General features: G+C 35.2%; 1 protein-coding gene across 1 annotated transcript in view; it reads right to left on the bottom strand.

Annotated features, from left to right (window-relative positions):
- The window catches only part of ntrk3b (neurotrophic tyrosine kinase, receptor, type 3b), a 126600-nt gene extending 118451 nt beyond the window's left edge, over nucleotides 1-8149 (bottom strand). The window contains exon 1 of the mRNA XM_059526929.1: nucleotides 7561-8149. Coding sequence (XP_059382912.1) covers nucleotides 7561-7808 — 248 coding nt within the window. The 5' untranslated portion in view covers nucleotides 7809-8149. The remainder of the gene's footprint in view (nucleotides 1-7560) is intronic.
- Nucleotides 8150-22735: the final 14586 nt, after the last annotated feature.

The following is a 22735-nucleotide window of genomic DNA, read 5'->3' on the forward strand; positions in this document are numbered from 1 at the left end:
GTCCTAGGCCCTTGAGCAGGCCCAGGTAGACCTTTCACTAAAACTATGTTTATGGAGGTTTTTCTGTGGTATCATATAGCTTGGGCTATGACCGTAGGGAGTGCTGTCACTGACAACCCAGTGTGACCTGAGGGTGAGTGGTTCTAGCGTTTCATTTGAATTTGCTAGTTCTGTCAGTTGTCACTGCCGCTTGGCAGGCACTCCCCTTAGCATGGTGGCGTTGGTATATCGTTCCCCAAAGCGTCATTCTGACGTAGTGTAGAGTTCCCTTTCGAAAGGGAACGTCTCAGGTTACGACTGTAACCTATGTTCCCTGAGAACAGGGAACGAGACACTACGTCTTCCTGCCATGCCTCGGGGCCTGCCTGCAACAGTCCCTTCAGACGATAGGATGTTTGTCATGTTTGCAAGGCTCCCTTTTATACTTGCAGGTCGCACGTTAATCATTCACGTTAATGATTCACGGGCTGTCGCCGGTCATTATGATTGCCATGATTTGATAGTGATTTCAGACACCTGTCACGCCTGAGGCGTTCCCCAAAGCGTCATTCTGACGTAGTGTCTCGTTCCCTGTTCTCAGGGAACATAGGTTACAGTCGTAACCTGAGACGTTATTTGTATGAGTTGCTGGTTTTGTAAAGTTTTTAATAACTTAAAGATTCTATTATATTTAGGATGCTGCCTTAAAGGTTGGCAGTGAACATGTTCTAAAACACAGTCAGTATGTATACAGATGCATAACAGAGACAAATCATGTAAGTACAGTGCCTGAAGCTGGATTATAATAACGGAGACGTTTAATATAAAATCAAAAGCAGTGACAGTGACAGCAGTCTTTTCATGTAATATATGTCAAATCGGATTCTGAGACACTTTCTTACATCTATTTCTCACATATTCCAAGCCCTTGGAGAATCTCACACATGACAAGAACCGTACATACTTTTAATAGGATAGGACATTTTCCATTTAAAATCTTCATGGCATATTTCAATTTCAATCTCCATATCTACTCAGCTTATGTTCTTGAAGGAAAGAAGGCATGCATGAATGTCTGACAGATTTCATTTCATGATATAATATGAACCTATACGTCTAAGGTTCTGTCAAACGGTGGCTGAAATCTATTCAAGCATGTTATGCAGCAAGTAGGACTTCGCAGCTTAGGTCTTTACCCTATTAGCTTAAACTGCAATCATTACTTGCATAGTGTGCACAAATTAGGCTTTCAAAGAGAGAAAATGATAATTAAATTGGATCTAAAAATAGTTGTGTTGGTAAGGAATTTGTGGCATGTAGGATTTTACGTGACCTAGAAAAGGAGGATCAAAGGAATTTTGCTCATAGATTCAAAGTGTTCAATATTTCATGGTGGAATAATGCAGTCTTGAAAGTTGAGTCTTGTGGTGGCAGACGAAGTATGTGCTTCGAAACAAACACCAAGTGTAAAATCACTAATGTGAGATGTGTGCCTCCCATTTTATTTCCTACAGCTAACATAATATTTATTTGATATTTTGAGAGATATTTTGCTCATTTAATTTGAAAATTGTCATGTTTTTTTTGGCTCTCTCCCCTCATCTTGCACTCATTCTTGAGACGTGGGACAAAACAGGACATAGAAGGGAAACTATGATGGAAATTATTTAAGACTGTTTCTTTAGAGAACATTTGTGTTCAGAACAATTAATTTGATCTCTAATTAAATTTTAAAGTCCCCCTCCAGTCACTAATTTTATCCATTAAAACTCATCTTTGACTATCAAATTGACATATTTTAATGCTTGTCATTAAAATTCCTTGAATATTACTTCATTTAGTATACAAGGGGTCATGAATATGCAAATTAGTCCTCACCTTGGACTTCCAGATCAGAATTGGTAACATGATTGTGACAACATGAAACGGGGGCTGTTTCAAATCACAATTCTGTGACTGTCTTTGGTGCACCGGAGTTTTAAGGAAAAAAAAATATTTTGACTAATGAATTTGCAAATGGTTTGTCTTTAAACATATTTTAAAAATCACCAGATATTAAACAAAATTAAAAACATTGCCATTTTCAAAACTAATGACAAGTAAAATTATGGCATGTTTTGGCTTTATAATTGGCACTAGATTAAATAAAAATGTTATGTCAGTCTGAACTGGCTTAAATTGAACAGAAGCTCTGGATCTAGTTTCTTTCCACTCTCTATATCCATATCATACAACATAATTATGCATTATGCTGCATTAAGCACTGGAGCTCCTTCAGATGAACTTTAGCTATCGAAAGACTCTCTAATTATAAAGAATAGTGCTCATTTTGACCTTGAAACCTCACCATTAACACAGACAGAGCTTAACTTGGGCACATTTCCAATTAAAGAAACCGCAGGGTAAATCAACTCTTTATTACATTACATTGTGGGATACCTTTGCTGATTATAATAGAAAAAGCTGAATTTACAAGAGCTATAAGATCTGTTCAAAAACAAATCCTTACTGTTTCTATAGAACACCAAGGCATTGTCATCATCTCCAAAAGTTTTTCCCATCACCCATTAAGTGAATGTTCATGTTGAGATACCAAGCTAGGATGGAGAAATGAGCTCAAACCTCATAATCTAGCACAATAATCATGACAAATGATGGCAGTGGATTTTAATCATTTACTTTCATTCATTTAACATTAATTGATGGAATAGCCCATGTTATTGTATGTGTATTATTACTTTTTAAACAAGGAGCCATGAACATTTTAGTAAAAACTGGTACAGGCAAATAATTGACAGTCACATTTCACTGTAATATTAAAAGAAAAGAAGAAAAGTAACATTTTGCAAAAAGCAGATGAAGTCTGTTTTTGGGACCATTACGATTTTCTTTTCTTTTTATATTGTTCATGGGAATTGTCCACATTACCCTCAATATTATCATTACCATAATGTATCTGGATGTTTTACATTTGAGGGTTTTTTGTTGTAATTATCACTATTATCAGATGTGATTGTAATTTGTCTGTAAGACAGTAATATATTTTTGTTGTTTTCATTTTGTATTTTATTTTTTTATTTTTTTTGGGGGGGGGGGGGGGGTTGCTGGCAGAAAAGAATGCCTTATCGCCAAAAATAAATAAATAAATTAAAGTCATTTTATAAATTTAATTCATAGAAAATTTAAATGTCCCCTGAAATGCTTTGAAACATGGAGCATTGTTCTATGTGTTGACGTCATTTTAACTGAAACAGGAAGACAATGTGGGACCACTTATCTGTAATATAGAATATATAGATCAGTGGGTGGGACATATCAAGCAGCCCTGTCCCTTTTTTAAATATCCAATAGCGTTCGTTTATACCACAGCTTGGCCCAACCGTTCATAGCCGTTGAGCTCCGTAAAGTCGCATTTGACAGGGTATGACAGCCCCAATGACATCTGTATTGCTATAAGATATGGCATTCTGTGTAGAATTTAAATAAACAAGTGACCGATTACAGCCAAGGCTTCAGCATCTACAACCCGAATTCCGGAAAAGTTGGGACGTTTTTTAAATTTTAATAAATTGAAAACTAAAAGACTTTCAAATCACATGAGCCAATATTTTATTCACAATAGAACATAGATAACATAGCAAATGTTTAAACTGAGAAAGTTTACAATTTTATGCACAAAATGAGCTCATTTCAATTTTGATTTCTGCTACAGGTCTCAAAATAGTTGGGACGGGGCATGTTTACCATGGTGTAGCATCTCCTTTTCTTTTCAAAACAGTTTGAAGACGTCTGGGCATTGAGGCTATGAGTTGCTGGAGTTTTGCTGTTGGAATTTGATCCCATTCTTGCCTTATATAGATTTCCAGCTGCTGAAGAGTTCGTGGTCGTCTTTGACGTATTTTTCGTTTAATGATGTGCCAAATGTTCTCTATAGGTGAAAGATCTGGACTGCAGGCAGGCCAGGTTAGCACCCGGACTCTTCTATGACGAAGCCATGCTGTTGTTATAGCTGCAGTATGTGGTTTTGCATTGTCCTGCTGAAATAAACAAGGCCTTCCCTGAAATAGACATTGTTTGGAGGGAAGCATATGTTGCTCTAAAACCTTTATATACCTTTCAGCATTCACAGAGCCTTCCAAAACATGCAAGCTGCCCATACCGTATGCACTTATGCACCCCCATACCATCAGAGATGCTGGCTTTTGAATTGAACGCTGATAACATGCTGGAAGGTCTCCCTCCTCTTTAGCCCGGAGGACACGGCGTCCGTGATTTCCAACAAGAATGTCAAATTTGGACTCGTCTGACCATAAAACACTATTCCACTTTGAAATAGTCCATTTTAAATGAGCCTTGGCCCACAGGACACGACGGTGCTTCTGGACCATGTTCACATATGGCTTCCTTTTTGCATGATAGAGCTTTAGTTGGCATCTGCTGATGGCACGGCGGATTGTGTTTACCGACATTGGTTTCTGAAAGTATTCCTGGGCTCATTTAGTAATGTCATTGACACAATCATGCCGATGAGTGATGCAGTGTCGTCTGAGAGCCCGAAGACCACGGGCATCCAATAAAGGTCTCCGGCCTTGTCCCTTACGCACAGAGATTTCTCCAGTTTCTCTGAATCTTTTGATGATGTTATGCACTGTAGATGATGAGATTTGCAAAGCCTTTGCAATTTGACGTTGAGGGACATTGTTTTTAAAGTTTTCCACATTTTTTTTACGCAGTCTTTCACAGATTGGAGAGCCTCTGCCCATCTTTACTTCTGAGAGACTCTGCTTCTCTAAGACAAAGCTTTTATAGCTAATCATGTTACAGACCTGATATCAATTAACTTAATTAATCACTAGATGTTCTCCCAGCTGAATCTTTTCAAAGCTGCTTGCTTTTTTAGCCATTTGTTGCCCCCGTGCCAACTTTTTTGAGACCTGTAGCAGGCATTAAATTTTAAATGAGCTAATTAAGTGGATAAAAGTGTAAAATTTCTCAGTTTAAACATTTGCTACGTTATCTATGTTCTATTGTGAATAAAATATTGGCTCATGTGATTTGAAATTCCTTTAGTTTTCATTTTATTAAAATTTAAAAAACGTCCCAACTTTTCCGGAATTCGGGTTGTATTTATAGTTAGTTTAGGGGGCGGGCCCTTCGGAATCTAGAGAGCATTTGATTGGACAGAATATTTTATGAGAAAATGAAGCCTGATGTGATGTCATGAAAATCTGTGATCCATTTTAGCGGAGGTGAGAGACATATGTTTTTGAATGCCTTTATCTCCTAAATCTCCTAAATTTTTGTCATTGTTTTGGAACAGACCAGCTTATTCATAACCTTAAGGCTAACATATTAATACTAAAAGTTAAAAAACTTACATTTTGATTTCATGGGGACTTTTTGAAGAAAACAGCTGTACAGACTGCCTTCTCTGGCAGTTTCTCTCTCTATAGTACAGTATGTCGAACAAGACTATTGTTTGTCTCCATGATTCATCATAAGTTAATTAAAATACAATCACCTTAGAAACAAACTTCAAAAGCTCAAACAGCTCAACCCGAGCCTCGTTTCCAGATCTCAAGCACTTCCTTTTTGAACCTCCTCTGCTCCCACAGGTTATCAATGCATCTTTTGATTGTTGCCTCGGAAGGTGCTTCATTTATATTCCTCAGTAAAAGAGGGGCCCCCACAGATGGCTCCGAGTAGCCCTTTTACACTGATCTACAATCAGCTTCCCCAACAAAAATCCCTATTATTACAGGAGAGACAAACAAATTTGAGCACAAATTTCCTTTAATGGGCATCTTTAGCACTGCATGGATATCAGGGGCTGCAGGGAAGAGACAGGGTAAGTGCCATTATAGTTACGCTTCTTCCTAGTAAAAAGCCAAACCCTGATGTTCTTCTCAACTCTCAAATGGCAGTCCTGGCCTACTTAACACAAAAACGGCCTCATACAAACTTGATGATGTGCTTGTAGTAAGTCATAAGTTTAAAATGCTATTGCAAAAGACTTGTGTATTCTCTTCATATGCATGTTTGCTTTAATTGCACACACACGTGTGTGTGTGTGTGTGTGTGTGTGTGTGTGTGTGTGTGTGTGTGTGTGTGTGTGTGTGTGTGTGTGTGTGTGTGTGTGTGTGTGTGTGTGGCCCTTTCTGAGAAATCCAGGCTAAAGTCTCAAAAACCTAATTATTAGATAACAAGCATCAAAGTTTGATTTTAAGCATTAATTTCACTATGATCTCAATCTTTGACGTGGTCTTAGTCAATATTAAAGATATCAAGATTACATTTTCACATAATGTACTTTATCTTATAAGGAAAGATTTTATGTAGAAAACAGTACATCACACACACAAAAAAAATGACTTTAGATGGGTTTTCACAGCCAGGGTCTCACACACACACACACACACACACATAAAAAAGAATAAAAAATACGTCCATTTAGCCTCAGACCAAATTTAACTGAACTCAAAATTAAAATATTTTGGTTCAAAAACCTTCAGCGAGGAAGACAAACCAGCTCTCATACAGAATTTCACATATGAAGGACAGACACTTTGACTGAAAAACTGAAACTTTGACGGATACCCTCCATTTTCTGAGCCGGCAACTAAATAAATCATGTGTTCACTAAAAATTAAATAAATAAATAAAATACTGTCACAGCATACAGCCAGGCATGAAATGGACAAACCAAGAGATGGAAACATAGACTGGCAGCAAGAAAAACGGGTAGATCACTCTAATATTTTATATGAATTTGTAAGTTTTATAAGTAACAGATCAAGACTAAATTTAATCACCCAGTTTGAAGGAGCTGTCCAGAGTGCTGAATGAAAGAAATCTCTGTAACCTGTTGGTGCACAGCTGCTCACTTCAAATCATCCATTACCAGCGTTACATTATTACTGCAATCACTTCTATAATATAAATGTCACGAAAACGGATTTATGCTTAGACCTGAATATTAATGAGCACCTACAAACAATCCATTTCGAGCAATAAGGGTAGAGTGGACAATAGGCTAATTCCAATGTGTAAGCTTGCAGTCATTTTAAAAGGAGCAAAAGGAGGTTTCATTCAATAATATAGAAAAACTTGGTTGCACTGATTAAATCAATGAAAACGCAAACAGGTTCTTGCACGCTTTGATCATTAATGAATGCAGAAGCACGACACACAATTGGCACCAGCAAAACGGCGTTACCATCAACGATATCCTCGAGGTTTGATAATGCTAAAACGCGCTTAAGTAAAACGGTTGATACAATAATAAAATAATTATTTGGTGTCCTTACTGAGACTACCAATGTCTAAATCATCTAATTAGTTTTTAAATGAATATAATGCAAATAAAAGTTGATATAACGGTGCACATTTGATATAGAACCCAAGTTAGACTATACGAGGAAGACGCGGCGAAATATATATATATATATATACACACATTACCACTGTATATATATATATATATATATATATATATATATATATATATATATATATATATATATATATATATATATATGAACATTTGCGCAGTAGGAAAAGGATGCACAGAAGCCCACTTACATGGACGTGATGTTCCTGAAGAGCTCTTCAATGTCATTATTGTTACTGCCATTGCTCGCCGGATCTTGTAGAGCAAGTAAAGGAAAGAAATTTCCACTGTCGGACTTATTGCAATATATTTCAGTGGGCGAACAGCTGCATGTTAGTGGACAATCGAGCATGGAGCTCCAATAACCCTGGAAGATTGTTGAAAGAAAAAAAAGCCTCCAGGTGAACACTGGAAACGCTGAACAGAACCATGCATCCATGACTTTTGGGTCTAAAACGACTCGACGTCTTCCAGGGCTGATGAAGATGGGGACGATGAAGATCGCTGATGAAGATTCGAGTGTTAAATATCTAAACGCGTTGGCTACATGAGAGTGCGCGCGCCTGGGAACATCATGCGAGGTTGGGCTCGTGATCTGGTCGCCTTATCAAAAGAACAAGTGTAAATGCCACAACTCGTCTCGACTTCCCGTTCCACAGTCCATCATAGAGATGTTCTCAGTGTCCAAGACGGAGGAAAGAACTGCTGAAAGCGGCGATGCTCCGGATGACGAGTAAAAAGTCCCACCTACTGGACAGAATTAAGACTGACACCTGCAAGAGGAGGAGGAATCAGATTCCCGACCAACAAAGTATTTTATGTAAGACCACTGCGTAGAATAAAAAATATATATAATACTAAAAATTTTCTATATATATATATATATTAATAGCTATAAAACGACTTTTCCTTATATAGTCTATTTTGGATTCAGACACCTTCAAAGGAAAATTAAAATACCATCATCATTTTATAGAATTCATAAAACTCTGACATATATTCTTCTAACGAGATCCAAACTGCAAATTCAAAACTCATACATTCATAAATGCAAACTGCAAATTCTCATTAAAAGGGTATTTTGTCAGGATGTTGTGTTCAATATATTTTGCTAATATAAAATTAATTACAATACGTCAGCCAAAAAACAAGTTTTTTTGTTGTTGTTGTTGTTTTGCACATTACCATTTAAATTTTTACATAAATAGCTTGGTTGCTATTAACTGTAGTGACATCTTGAAATTTCATGCAGCCTGCAAGCTTATTATTTATAATGAAGTCATGGGGTACATCAAAATAATTTATTAAAATACATTTGTTTAATACATAATGTTCAACACATCCTATTAAGCATGAGTCAGTGTATTCCAGATGAGGGCTAATTGTTTTCTTTGAGCAAAGAGAGGAGAACAAGGCTAATTGTAACATTTTAGATTTTCCTTGTTTATTCAGTCTATATGTAAACATACAGCAAGCAAGACAAACAAGTCAATAAGGAAAATGCATATTTTAATAAATTTTAAACCCTAGAGAGGCTTTAAAAAAATTGCATAATGACATCAGTGAAATACAACTAGTGTAAAATCTACCATTGACTTCCACAGTATGGAAAAAAACTATAGAAAGAAAATTGGTACAGGCAACTCTCTGGTTACCAACATTCTTCAGAATATCTTCTTTTGTGTTCATACATTCAGGTTTGAAGTTTTTTATATATTCATTTTTGGATGATCTGTCCATTTAAGCCTTGATGGCTTGTTTTACACCACCGAATCCAAAAACCACAGCTTGACTAAAGCACATCACCCGTTCAGCAGGAAGAATAACTGGTTGTGGTCTGCTCTTTATTGTTAAAATCCCGGAAAAGGACAGGCAAGACCAGTCCCCCTCTCACCCTGATTATTGCATCTCCAAGAAGTAATTCAAACCAATCAATGCAAAAACAACCAGGTACAAAACTAAGCCTCACAAGCAATTGAAGTACACTCTACACAAAGATATTTTTTTATATTATATTATATTATATTATATTATATTATATTATATTATATTATATTATATTATATTATATTATATTATATTATATTATTATAGTCACCTTTATTCAAGTCACCTTTATTTATATAGCACTTTAAACAAAATACATTGCGTCAAAGCAACTGAACAACATTCATTAGGAAAACAGTGTGTAATTAAAGCAAAAATTATATTATATTATATTATATTATATTATATTATATTATATTATATTATATTATCACAATGCATAAATACTTAGTACTAAATATTGTGTACTGTATTTTATGTAAAATAATTTTCTATTTTTAACTGTTTTAAATACATTTTAAATAATAAGTAAATTGTTAAATAATTTCCAAAGTTTTAAAACTGCTTGTTTTTATTTTTACTTTCTTTTATGTAAAGCACTTTGAATTGCCATTGTGTACAAAATGTGCTATATAAATAAACTTGCTTTGTCTTGCCTACAATCAAATACTCTGTACCATAAAAAAACAATTTTAATGTCAATTAAGTAAATGTTGCCCCAGTTCTCACTATATAATACAATAAATAAATAAATACATATAACTTGATGCTTTCATTTATTTTCATTAAATAATTGTAATGAGAAACTAATGAGAATCACCACTGAGAAAAAACAATCACAGCAGTAAGAATTTAGGGGGAAATGTGCTTAAATGTCATAAAAATAATGTTGCAATCAATCAATAAACCATTCAATAAAACTTTGTTACATTCATATTTATTTTCTTTATGCAAAACATTTTTTCTTTGGTTTCATTTTGAGCTGAGCCGTTACCTTGTCTTTGTGACATTCATTGGAAAGCATTCAATTTTTGTACATTCTGTATATTAATCATATTTAATGTAACTCTCCAATTCACATAGCTTAATAATTAATATTATTTTGAACCATTCAAAAGGGGTGAAAATGTTTGGATACAGTGTCATTTAAACTGACTATATTTAGGTTTGTTTGTTTTTTAAGCTGAAATGAATTATTGTGGTTCATATTGGTTAATCCAATATTGTGATCATTTTAACAAGGGGTTGCCAGTGAATGGCAGAGGTCATTTACAGCATCATTGCTGATGAGGAATAAATAGGAGACTGCATAGTGTAAGTAGGCTACTTCAGGGTTTTTTGAGCCACACCTGAGGCGACAGAGTGCCCGGGGGTTATTATGAGGAGCTGTCAAACCGACTGCTGAAACAAAGGCAGGTCTCACTTTCACTTCAGCTTTAAAGCCTGTCAGCATATCATAGCATCCCACCACTTACAGGCCACACACACACTGTACAGTTTCATGAGTCACAACTGTATTTAAATACGGGAGTGAACCCCCTAAATTATTGTTTTGTGTGTGAACGGAACTGAACTCACTCCAGAAATTGCGATGATTGACACCTGATACCCATATATATATATATATATATATATATATATATATATATATATATATATATATATATATATATCTATCTATCTATCTATATATCTATCTATCTGCCAGCCTGCCTGCCTGCCTGCCTGCCTGCCTGCCTGCCTGCCTGCCTGTCTATCTGTCTTGAAACAACACATATGTCTTTACATTTTTTGGACATATAGGATTATTATGGGCTTGTTTAGCTTAAACAGACAACACAACAAGGAAGATAATGCATTGCTTCTCAACTTCACGTATACATTCAAGTTTTGACAAAACAACACAACAGGTCTTTGTTTTATATTTCTTCATGGGATTTTAGATGCTCAATTGTGCATAAAGGCTGATTATGTAAAGCTCACAACATGGATGTGGCTCTGCATTGGCCATTATTGCATGCTTGATTTACCCTCTATGAATCATAAAATAATAATGAGCTGTAAAGTATACAGAAATATGCAAGCATTTAATTGTTTATGTTGTACATTAAGTTGTGAAGCTTTCTCTGAACAGTGACTGTACAGTAGAAAGTGAAAAGATAAATGCTAATGCAAATAAGGAAAAATATAATATCATCATTAAATTTGTTGATATAATGAACATACCAGAGGAGGGTGTATAATTCAGGTCAGTTTAGGACTGTGTGTCTGTCCCATATGAGTAACATTTAAGATGTCCTGTAAATGACTTCACAAGCAAACAAACAAGAAAATTGTAATTAGGAGCTTGAGGTGTGAACATAGCCAAAACCCCCACATTTAGCTGTCATTTGATTCTTAAAGTACTGCGCTTATCTAATGAACCATATAGCAATAACTTAACAGCACATATCTGCCCAGAATTCAGGCCAATTTAGGATATTTGATTACAGTTGGTTCAGGACAAAATTCCCCCTAACAGGATGCCAACAGCAGTGAGTGCCTTCATGTATGAAAATATTTTAAATTAAAGGGATAGTTCACCCAAAAATTAAACTGAAACTGTTTAAATGCTTAGCCTCAGAGCATCCAAGATGTAGGTGACTTTGTTTCTTCAGTAGAACACAAACCAAGATTTTTAACTCAAACCGTAGCAGTCTGTCAGTCTTATATGCACTTTCATGAGGATGGATGGATGGATGGATGGATATTCAAGCACATCATTCTCAAAGATTTTAAATCCTTTTACACATCTGAATGTTAACTGCTTTTATCATCTTCAAAGAAAGATAATTCCCCTCCTGCCTTTTAGATTCTATCTACCTGTCACTCCCCTGCGGATTGTAAGACACATATACAGCCTTTGTCTTTCTGTGAACATAAATGCTGCCATTATTTCCTCTGTATTTAATGAGGCAGTTTTACGGCTTACACATTATCCTCCTTTTCACCTGTTTGAGGTCTGGCAGTCATTTTAAACTGCCATCTTCTCTAGACTGAGAGGTTATCTAATCAATATTTTGGAACTTCCCCATCTGTAATGGCTCCAGATTTTAAGCCTCAAGTAAATAGGCAACATGTTCCTTTATCAACATGTAATGGATTTGGAAAACTGCATGGCATAAAGCTAACAAAGACTTCACCTTTTAATAATCGAGACCTTTAATGATTTGATGTTAGTTGAACTGTAATTTGAATACTGATTGAACAAGCAGACAATGTGTTGCAAGTCTTGTCTGTTGTGTGGCATTTTACACAAATTAGATTCAAATCGATGTCCTATAAATTATTTAACATTTTTAACAAATCTTTTTTTTTACATTTTTTATTTAACATTTGACATTAATTCTATATTCTTCAGTGAGATAATGTAAGATGAATTATTAACTAATATAAAATTAACTTAACATGAAAAATAGCAACACGCGACATCTGTACTTATGCATTATATAATGCTTATAATTTACATTTTGTTCAATTAAAGTTAAAGAATTAATAAAAAATATTCGTACTTGTTTTACATTTACATTACATATAAAATATGTATCCATTTAGATATACTTATACACAAACTACTTAATGTTATGCATATATGTTAGTCATAAAACAGATAAAACACAAGAAATATATCTGTAAACCCTGTTTGTAATAGTACTAATAAACTAAATCAGTTTTAAATATTCATATATTCTTCATTTATAAATCCAATTTCTTTCAATCTTACACATTTTAACTGAACAATGCTTTGTCAACAGAATATTTGAACCATGTATTGAGAAAAGATAAAGCACATGAGCAAACAATGCATTCTAAAGGTTAAAGCGCTTTAAGAAGCCTGATTTATATGCTCTTTGTGGAAAGTGTCATGTGTAGCAAAAGGTAAATATGTGATTTGCTAATAGGAATCAAACTGGCTCCGTGAGTAGATTATTACGAGATCACTGTGGACGCAGAGCTGGTGAAGCACTCGACGTGCACAGAATGTGTTGATTCGGTTTGTTGAACTCATTTCAGAGGTGAGCTTATGTTTTCCCTAAGATCTTTGATCGGGTTTTGTTCTGATCTCATTCACAGGTGCCAAAAAAAAAAAAAAGATACTGTGCGCTATTTTAGATGAGACGTGCTCTCTAAAAAAAAACTTCATAACTTAATGGAAGCGAAACTCACTTTCATCAAACATCCATTAGAGTAGCGCCTTGCCTTGTATTACATCAAAAGCATGGATTGGGTTGGGTTGGAGAGAGGTGTTGTTCTATAGAATCCAAAATCCCCATGAGTCAGGCAACTTTTGAAGCATTACACAAGCCGTTATGAAGTTCTCTACCAGGAACTTCATCAAACGTTCACTTTCCCAGCAGGTTGCCCATGGGAGACGAGTCTCTGTCATAGTGAGCTTAGATCATCAGGTATCTCACAGTGTTTAATCAGTGTCTCCACATATATCAGCAGGTCAAGAGAGAAAATACCAAAGGGGGTTTAGTTCCGGAAAAGTTGGGACGTTTTTTAAATTTTAATAAAATGAAAACTAAAGGAATTTTAAATCACATGAGCCAATATTTTATTCACAATAGAACATAGATAACGTAGCAAATGTTTAAACTGAGAAATTTTACACTTTTATCCACTTAATTAGCTCATTTAAAATTTAATGCCTGCTACAGGTCTCAAAAAAGTTGGCACGGGGGCAACAAATGGCTAAAAAAGCAAGCAGTTTTGAAAAGATTCAGCTGGGAGAACATCTAGTGATTAATTAAGTTAATTGATATCAGGTCTGTAACATGATTAGCTATAAAAGCTTTGTCTTAGAGAAGCAGAGTCTCTCAGAAGTAAAGATGGGCAGAGGCTCTCCAATCTGTGAAAGACTGCGTAAAAAAATTGTGGAAAACTTTAAAAACAATGTTCCTCAACGTCAAATTGCATAGGCTTTGCAAATCTCATCATCTACAGGGCATAACATCATCAAAAGATTCAGAGAAACTGGAGAAATCTCTGTGCGTAAGGGACAAGGCCGGAGACCTTTATTGGATGCCCGTGGTCTTCGGGCTCTCAGACGACACTGCATCACTCATCGGCATGATTGTGTCAATGACATTACTAAATGGGCCCAGGAATACTTTCAGAAACCACTGTCGGTAAACACAATCCGCCGTGCCATCAGCAGATGCCAACTAAACCTCTATCATGCAAAAAGGAAGCCATATGTGAACATGGTCCAGAAGCGCCGTCGTGTCCTGTGGGCCAAGGCTCATTTAAAATGGACTATTTCAAAGTGGAATAGTGTTTTATGGTCAGACGAGTCCAAATTTGACATTCTTGTTGGAAATCACAGACGCCGTGTCCTCCGGGCTAAAGAGGAGGGAGACCTTCCAGCATGTTATCAGCGTTCAGTTCAAAAGCCAGCATCTCTGATGGTATGGGTGTGCATAAGTGCATACGGTATGGGCAGCTTGCATGTTTTGGAAGGCTCTGTGAATGCTGAAAGGTATATAAAGGTTTTAGAGCAACATATGCTTCCCTCCAAACAATGTTTATTTCAGGGAAGGCCTTGTTTATTTCAGCAGGACAATGCAAAACCACATACTGCAGCTATAACAACAGCATGGCTTCGTCGTAGAAGAGTCCGGGTGCTAACCTGGCCTGCCTGCAGTCCAGATCTTTCACCTATAGAGAACATTTGGCGCATCATTAAACGAAAAATACGTCAAAGACGACCACGAACTCTTCAGCAGCTGGAAATCTATATAAGGCAAGAATGGGACCAAATTCCAACAGCAAAACTCCAGCAACTCATAGCCTCAATGCCCAGACGTCTTCAAACTGTTTTGAAAAGAAAAGGAGATGCTACACCATGGTAAACATGCCCCGTCCCAACTATTTTGAGACCTGTAGCAGAAATCAAAATTGAAATGAGCTCATTTTGTGCATAAAATTGTAAACTTTCTCAGTTTAAACATTTGCTATGTTATCTATGTTCTATTGTGAATAAAATATTGGCTCATGTGATTTGAAAGTCTTTTAGTTTTCATTTTATTAAAATTTAAAAAACGTCCCAACTTTTCCGGAATTCGGGTTGTATATATATATATATATATATATATATATATATATTCAATTGGAATAATAATAATATACTTGATTTAGTGAACTGGCTTCAATAATATCCATTGGTAATAATTCTATAACTCTGGGGCATAATTTACAAAAGCTGAATTACCAATGTATGAGGACCTTAAAAATCTATTCTAAATTTTATATGAGTACAGTGCACTATTTTTGTATTGCTCATGGGCTGTTTTTGCTCTTTTTAAACCACCAGTTATATTCTGTCTGTGGCTAAAGTGTAAATTAGAAGGAGGCTCTGTTAAGGGTAATAAATAGAAATCTGTGGTACTTCTCAGCACTGCAGCGGATCAGCACCTGGCAACTTTCATGTCAACTAAAGGTCACCTACAAGCTTTGTCGCAATGAAAAAGTTAGGCTTAATTTGTTGCCCTTCTCACAGTGAGGATGTTGAGAGAGAAAAACAATATGCAGCATCCCCAGCAGGAGGCAAATGGCATTTGAAAAAACAGCATCTGTGTCAGTTTTCAAATGATTTTAGATATGTGTCATTTAAGACAATCTGAAGTTAATTGAACATGAACAGTTGCAAATACAGCTTCACCCAGAAATGACACCATTTGTGCATGTCTTATGTAGCTTTTTTCTTTAAATAAATATTCTGGCAAACCCCTAAGGCATCTTCTCTGAATCATTTTGCCCCAAATTAAAAATAAGCTTGCCACAAATAAAAACAAAATCACAAATGAATATTCATACATTATGTGGTTATGATTTAATTAGATTTCTTCCTCCAAAAAAAAAAAAACAAGACCTAAACATCCTGGGGCAGGTTGAATTTGCTATGCAGGTAAGCAATATTCTTTTTAATTCTATGCTTATACAAGGAAAGGTGCCATTAGTTTCATTATTTCTACTCACATCAAAGACTCTTAGGACGAACCTCTATCCTGGATCCTGATGGTTGTTTGATCTTGTCTGAAAATACAGTTCAAGGACAAGTTGGAAAGAGTGAGTTGAGAGGTAGAAACACTTTTACAGCTTCAAAAGCTGTCCAACAGCAGTACATTACTCATTATTATACCATCATCAGCAGTTCAGACATTTAACTGCATCATATGAGTTCAACCCAATGTTCATTATTAACAGTGTGATGGGATTCATTTTGACTTTGTTTCAAGTGATGACCTAGATGTCAGAATATGAAATTAATTATATGTTCACAAACAACAAAGTAACACACAAAAAGTTTGCAAATTATATCTGTCATACCCTTAATTCCTCTGAATAAGGTTGTATAATCTTTGAAAACTCTTACATAAAAGGAAGTTTCAACCATTTTTTTAACATGCTTAAATTATTGAGATGTTTGCAAACAAACTCAAAAAACCCAAGGGTTATGCTGAGCTTTTATTTTTATTATGCACTGAAAAAATATAGTGTTGGAACAATTTTAACAGAAATTGCTAGTAAATTTTTAACAAACTATTACAAAGAAATGGAAATTATTAACACATTTAATTAAATATTTGAAGTAGACAAACTGAAAAAAATTTAACTATTTTTTTTTATGTTGCAAGTGAATTAAAACTTAGCAAAATTATCGGAAGTCAGAAAGAGCTTTATTGCCAAGTATGCCTAAAAAAAATAACAATAAAAAAAAATAAGATGAGACTAAAAATACACATATGTAAATATAAATAAACTAAAATAGAAAAATAAAATGAAAAATAACATAAATTTCATGTACAGTTTTGCTATAGATAGATTAGAATAGGAATAGAATAGGATTTAGGGATGTGCTAGGATGTGGGTTATATATAATGTACAGTATGTTCAGTTATAATATATACTATGAAAAATGAAGTCTAGTGAACTATCAATTTAACACCACTATTAAAAGTTAAAGGTAATGTGAAAACACAAAAAATAGGGTAAATAGGCATATACCTAATTCAGTTGATATCAAATATGTAAAAAATAATAATAATAATAAATAATAAATATTTAACATTGGCCAATGGCTAATGTACTGTATACTCTGCATCCCTAATGACAGTACCAGAATTACAGACATAAAAGTACGAGAAATGTCCTTGAAGCAAAACTTTAAATATTACATTAACATGACAAAGGATGAATAGCACAATTACATAAATGCTAAAAGAACAGAAACATGACTTACTAGCCTAACACACAGAACAAACACTGAGCCAAATAATGCATTACTAATAGTAGCCAAGAGACAGATGAATTTGTTCCAAAATACCAGAGATTGAACGCACTGCCTCAACATCAACAACAGAAGATCTGAGAAGTGCTTTGTCCTCTCTTAGAACAGTTGATAAGCTATAAGTTATATTATAAATGTGAACGGAGAAGCCGGAGGCTGTGCAGCTTGAAAAGGCAATGCAATGAGAATTAGTCAGATAGAAAAATGGCACGGCCTATTCCTTTACGATTCCCCCGAGAATTATTACAAGGTACCCCAGTTTTCAGTCATAAGTCAGCACGATTTTGTGATTATTATGCCATAATTAATTTAGAATAATTAATGGGGTGGATCGTGCTGTAGCCCCGAGGTTGATTTTAACTTTGGGCCTGAGACTTTGAGTTGGGCAATCTAGGCGTTTAGCCAAGAGGGCACACGTCCAGCTCACCGAGCGGAGAGCAGTGCAATGCTCCAGAGAGATGCATGCTGGTGCATTAACACCAATCAAAGTTTTTTGGTCATGTCATTTCGCATATTCATAATCTTGATCTGTGCTTTTATCAGTGGAACTTTGAGTCAAACTGACATATAAGCTAACTCCATTTTGCTCTTTAAAGTTCATCCAACCATCTAAAATACCTTCAAATGTGTGTTTGTTTGTTGTTTTTTCCAGTTAAGGTGTGCTGTTACTTTTCTAAGTGAAGTAATGTTAATTTAAGTCTATTGGATGTGGGTTGTCATAATATTCAGACTACAAGAAATCAATACCTTCATTCAGCAAGGATGCATTAAAATAAAAGTAAAGACTTTCACATTGTTACAACAAGAATATATATTTCAAGTCCTCAAAGAATTCTGAAATAAAATGTCAAAAATATTAAGCTCTTTTCAACATTGTTAATAATAAGAAATGTTTCTTAAGCAGCAAATCTGAAGCAAGACTGAGGTAATGCTGCTGAAAATTAAGTCTTGCCATCTAAAATAGAAAACAAATTGTAATAATATTTCTCAGTTAATCAAAATTAATAATAAAAATCTTACCAATCCCAATTGCCACCAAAATCCCATAGACTTCTATTATGTTGGCAAGTTCTACATGAGCAAACAAAACTAAATAAAATAAAAATCTAGTTCTTACTAGTTTTATTAATATTCATCTTCCAAATGATGCCTATTACAGTAAAAATGATTTCTCATTATGCTGTTGCCAGTGAAGATGGTATGGGGGGAAAAGAGAAAGAGAGCTGAAGAAATGTAGTTATTTACAATCCCAAATTCATGTTCTGTGAGACACTTTTTGAAATAAAAAACTGAAGAACATCAAGCGCAGGTGTTTTTTGTCAGTAAGGTCAAATAATGTGGGATGAAAGTGCTGTCTCAGTTATTGTGTGTGTCTCACAATGGCAGAGAGAGTAGAGCGCGGGTGAAAATGCTGCTGATCAACAGCAGTAAAAGAAAGATGAGAGATATGTGAGAGGAGAGGTGTGTGTGTGTGTGTGTGTGTGTGTGTGTGTGTGTGTGTGTGTGTGTGTGTGTGTGTGTGTGTGTGTGTGTGTGTGTGTGTGTGTATGCGTGTGTGTGTGCGTGTGTGTGTGTGTGTGTGTGTGAGAGAGAGAGAGAGGGGGGGGGGTGATAAAGGTAAGAGTATCTGTGTTAGCTTGGAGACCATGTGTGAATTATGTTTTCTGTCACCTTTCTCCACTCTTGCACTTTAGTAAAGGTAAAGACAGAGGGAGAGACAGAAAGGAAAAGATCTCAAATCTCAGTCTTCCACATCTGCATAATGCTGCATTATGACTCTGTTTCAATTATACATAACCACATTACCCACTGTGAACTTAGCTGGAACATTAAGCTGCAAAACATGTTTACGCATTAGTATGCATATATCCACTCCAATAATTGACAAAGGGGGAGTATAGGGGCAAAAAAACATTTCCACCATGTTCCACAGGTAAAAGTTACAGTTCATTAAACATAATGACAACATGCCTCAACAGCATATCACAGGTTGTCACAATAGGAAACTGATAATAAATAGAATTTATAGTCTAATTACTGTGCTTTTAATTTTGCATAGTAAAATAGTACAAAACATTAAACAGAAAAACTTTAACTTCTCTTCTCCATCTACATGACGTCATTAGGATCTGTCATTCAGAAGCATGGCTTTTCTTATCACTGCTACGCTGATGACACCCAACTCTACTTCTCATTCCAGCCAGATGACCCAATGGTAGCTGCTCGCATTTCAGCCTGTCTGAGTGACATCTCTAGCTGGATGAATGACCATCACCTTCAGCTTAACCTTACGAAGACAGAACTCCTGGTGATTCCAGCTAACCCATTGCTTCATCAAAACTTCTCTATACAGCTGGGCTCATCAACCATTACTCCTTCGAGGACAGCCAGAAACCTAGGAGTTGTGATGGATCATCAGTTAAGTGTCACAGACCACATTGCTACAACTACCCGCTCCTGCAGGTTTGCCTTATACAACATTAGGAAGATTAGACCCTTCCTGTCAGAGCAAGCCACCCAACTTCTTGTCCAAGCTCTTGTTCTCTCCAGACTGTACTTTTGTAATGCTCTCCTGGCGGGCCTTCCTGCATGTACTGTCAAGCCTCTGCAACTGATCTAGAATGCAGCAGCGAGGGTTGTCTTCAATGAGCCAAAAAAAGCTCATGTTACTCCTCTCCATATCAGGTTACACTGGCTACCAGTAGCCGCTCGCATCAAATTCAAGGTACTGATGCTTGCCTACAAGACGACCACTGGCACGGCACGAACATACCTAAACTCACTGGTTAAATCTTATGTGCCCTCCAGAAGTTTGCGCTCTGCAAGTGAACGACGCCTTGTGGTGCCATCCCAAAGAAGTTCAAAATCACTCTCACTGACCTTTTCCTGGACTGTGCCCAGCTGGTGGAATGACCTCCCAATCTCAATCCGAACAGCTGAGTCTTTACTCATTTTTAAAAAAACATCTAAAGACTCATCTTTTTCGCCTGCACTTAACCAACTAATACTAGCACTTTTCCTTTTCTTGTCTTTTCATTTATTAAAAAAAAAAAAAAAACTGGCTATGCGTTCTATACTAGACTAACTGAGACTTGTCATGGCACTTGTGTACTGTTGTTGTTCTCTTGTTGACCTGACTGCTTCTATTGTTCTCATTTGTAAGTCGCTTTGGATAAAAGCGTCTGCTAAATGATTAAATGTAAATGTAAAATGTAAAAAAAGATTTTAAGAATTTAAGACCACCGGCCAAAATAAACTGTATAAAATTGTAATGCATAAGACACTTATGTGAACTTTCAGCCTGATCTCACGGCAATCCGTAAATATTTTATGAGGTGGCTAATTCGTATGAATTTGTACGACCTCATTCGTAAAAAATTAATACGATTTGTACTAAATCGTACGTATTTTACAAGCTGCACAATTCATTTGAATTTGTACGAATGACCTACACCTAACCCCGCCCCTAAACCTACACATCACTGGGGTCTAGACAAATCGTACAAAATCGTATGAGTGATCTCATACGTATGAATTCACACCTCGTAAAATACGTACGAATTGGTTGTGAGATAGCATTTGCAACCTTATATTTATGAAATAAAAATTTTGTTACAGTTCATATTTTCAATAAAATTTCCCCTTTATTTAATAGATTATTATTTTCTTTGCTTTTAGGCTTTTGTTATTGCATTGCTTTATCTGTTTACGGCAGCAGTAGCAATTAAGGCACTGAATACACACACAATATAATTTATATACATAATATATTTTACTATATGGTTCTATTTGTATTTATTTATTTATTTTATGATTATTTTTTAATAATAATTCATTCATATACATGTACTTCATAGTTAAGAGCCTTTTGACAACTTGCCCTGGTCTCCTCTGTACCTATTATACCAATTGAATCACTGAATAAAAGCAACCATCTCATGAAGCTTTTCGAATTATGCATAGTTTTATCATAAGAGTGGAAAGTCATCGTGATTGCTTCTGCATTATGCGGGTGAGCAAATGTGCATGCAGAGAAATACTGGAGCACAAAAATGGGTTTTCATATGGAAGAACATTACATTTGAGAATAATTACTGCACTCTCACAGTACGTTACACATGTCTAATTCTTCTATCTATTATGTTTTGGATCTATTTATAATGTTATATTATCATAATTTGATATAGCAGTCTTGTTAATTATCGCTGTGGCAGCCTCAAAGCTGCAATCTTCAGAACTGATTTTCAATACCATCATGTATGCTAATTATGTCCTTTTCAAGTTGAAATTAGACTGAATGTAGTATGTTTCCTCACTGTGCTTCACAAATGTAACTTTATAACCATATGCAGTCATCTATACTAGTACATAATAACAATTATTAGTCCTATAAGCATGTTCAGTGTGATTCTCCAGAAATCAAAGAAAGAAAGAAAGAAAGAAAGAAAGAAAGAAAGAAAGAAAGGAGGACTGGCAGTCAAGCTTCTAAATATCTTTCATTCCTCAAATGCATTTTTTTCATTCTGGTGGAAAAATAACTCATGGTCCTGAATAAATGAACATTTGAAATGTTTGTCATTGTCAAATATTGGAGCAGCAAATATATTTGACTCATCACTGAAGCATATTTAACAGGCACAAGAATGTTGCTTTACTATTTCCTCTACATTGTTCTGTTTTGCAGAAAAAAACACAGTTTGACTGAACATTGTGAAAATGTATTCTGCAGAAAAAAAAGAAAAAAAAAGTGCTTTTGTACCAAATGGCCAACATTGTGGAGTAAAAACTAAAATGAACTATTATACAAATAAAAACTGATGCTATTTGTAAGTCATGTGGATTTTGAATGCAACTCCTAATTAATAATATATTGAATAAGGTCTTTAATAAGTTTTGTTATTATTGCTGGTCCAAAAAAAGTGTTTATTTAAAGATGTGGACAGTCCAATCGATTTGCATCACTGAATTTTGAGATTTGAAGTTTTCAGTCAATATATAATTTCTGATGATTTCTAAAATGTGATAGAGAAAAAGGCAACGAGGAAGTCTCAAAACTCCTGTTATAATGTAGAGTGCACTTTTGTCATAAATTAATCTATTACTTTTCCTACATCATTTTGAACAAAAAAATTGGTAAAATATATATTTGGGAGTCTTAGACCTTTTTAACGATATATAGTTTGTCAAGATTAGATTTGATTTGATTG

This window comes from Carassius carassius, chromosome 3, assembly GCF_963082965.1.
Source record: "Carassius carassius chromosome 3, fCarCar2.1, whole genome shotgun sequence".
Classification (NCBI taxonomy): Eukaryota; Metazoa; Chordata; class Actinopteri; order Cypriniformes; family Cyprinidae; genus Carassius; species Carassius carassius.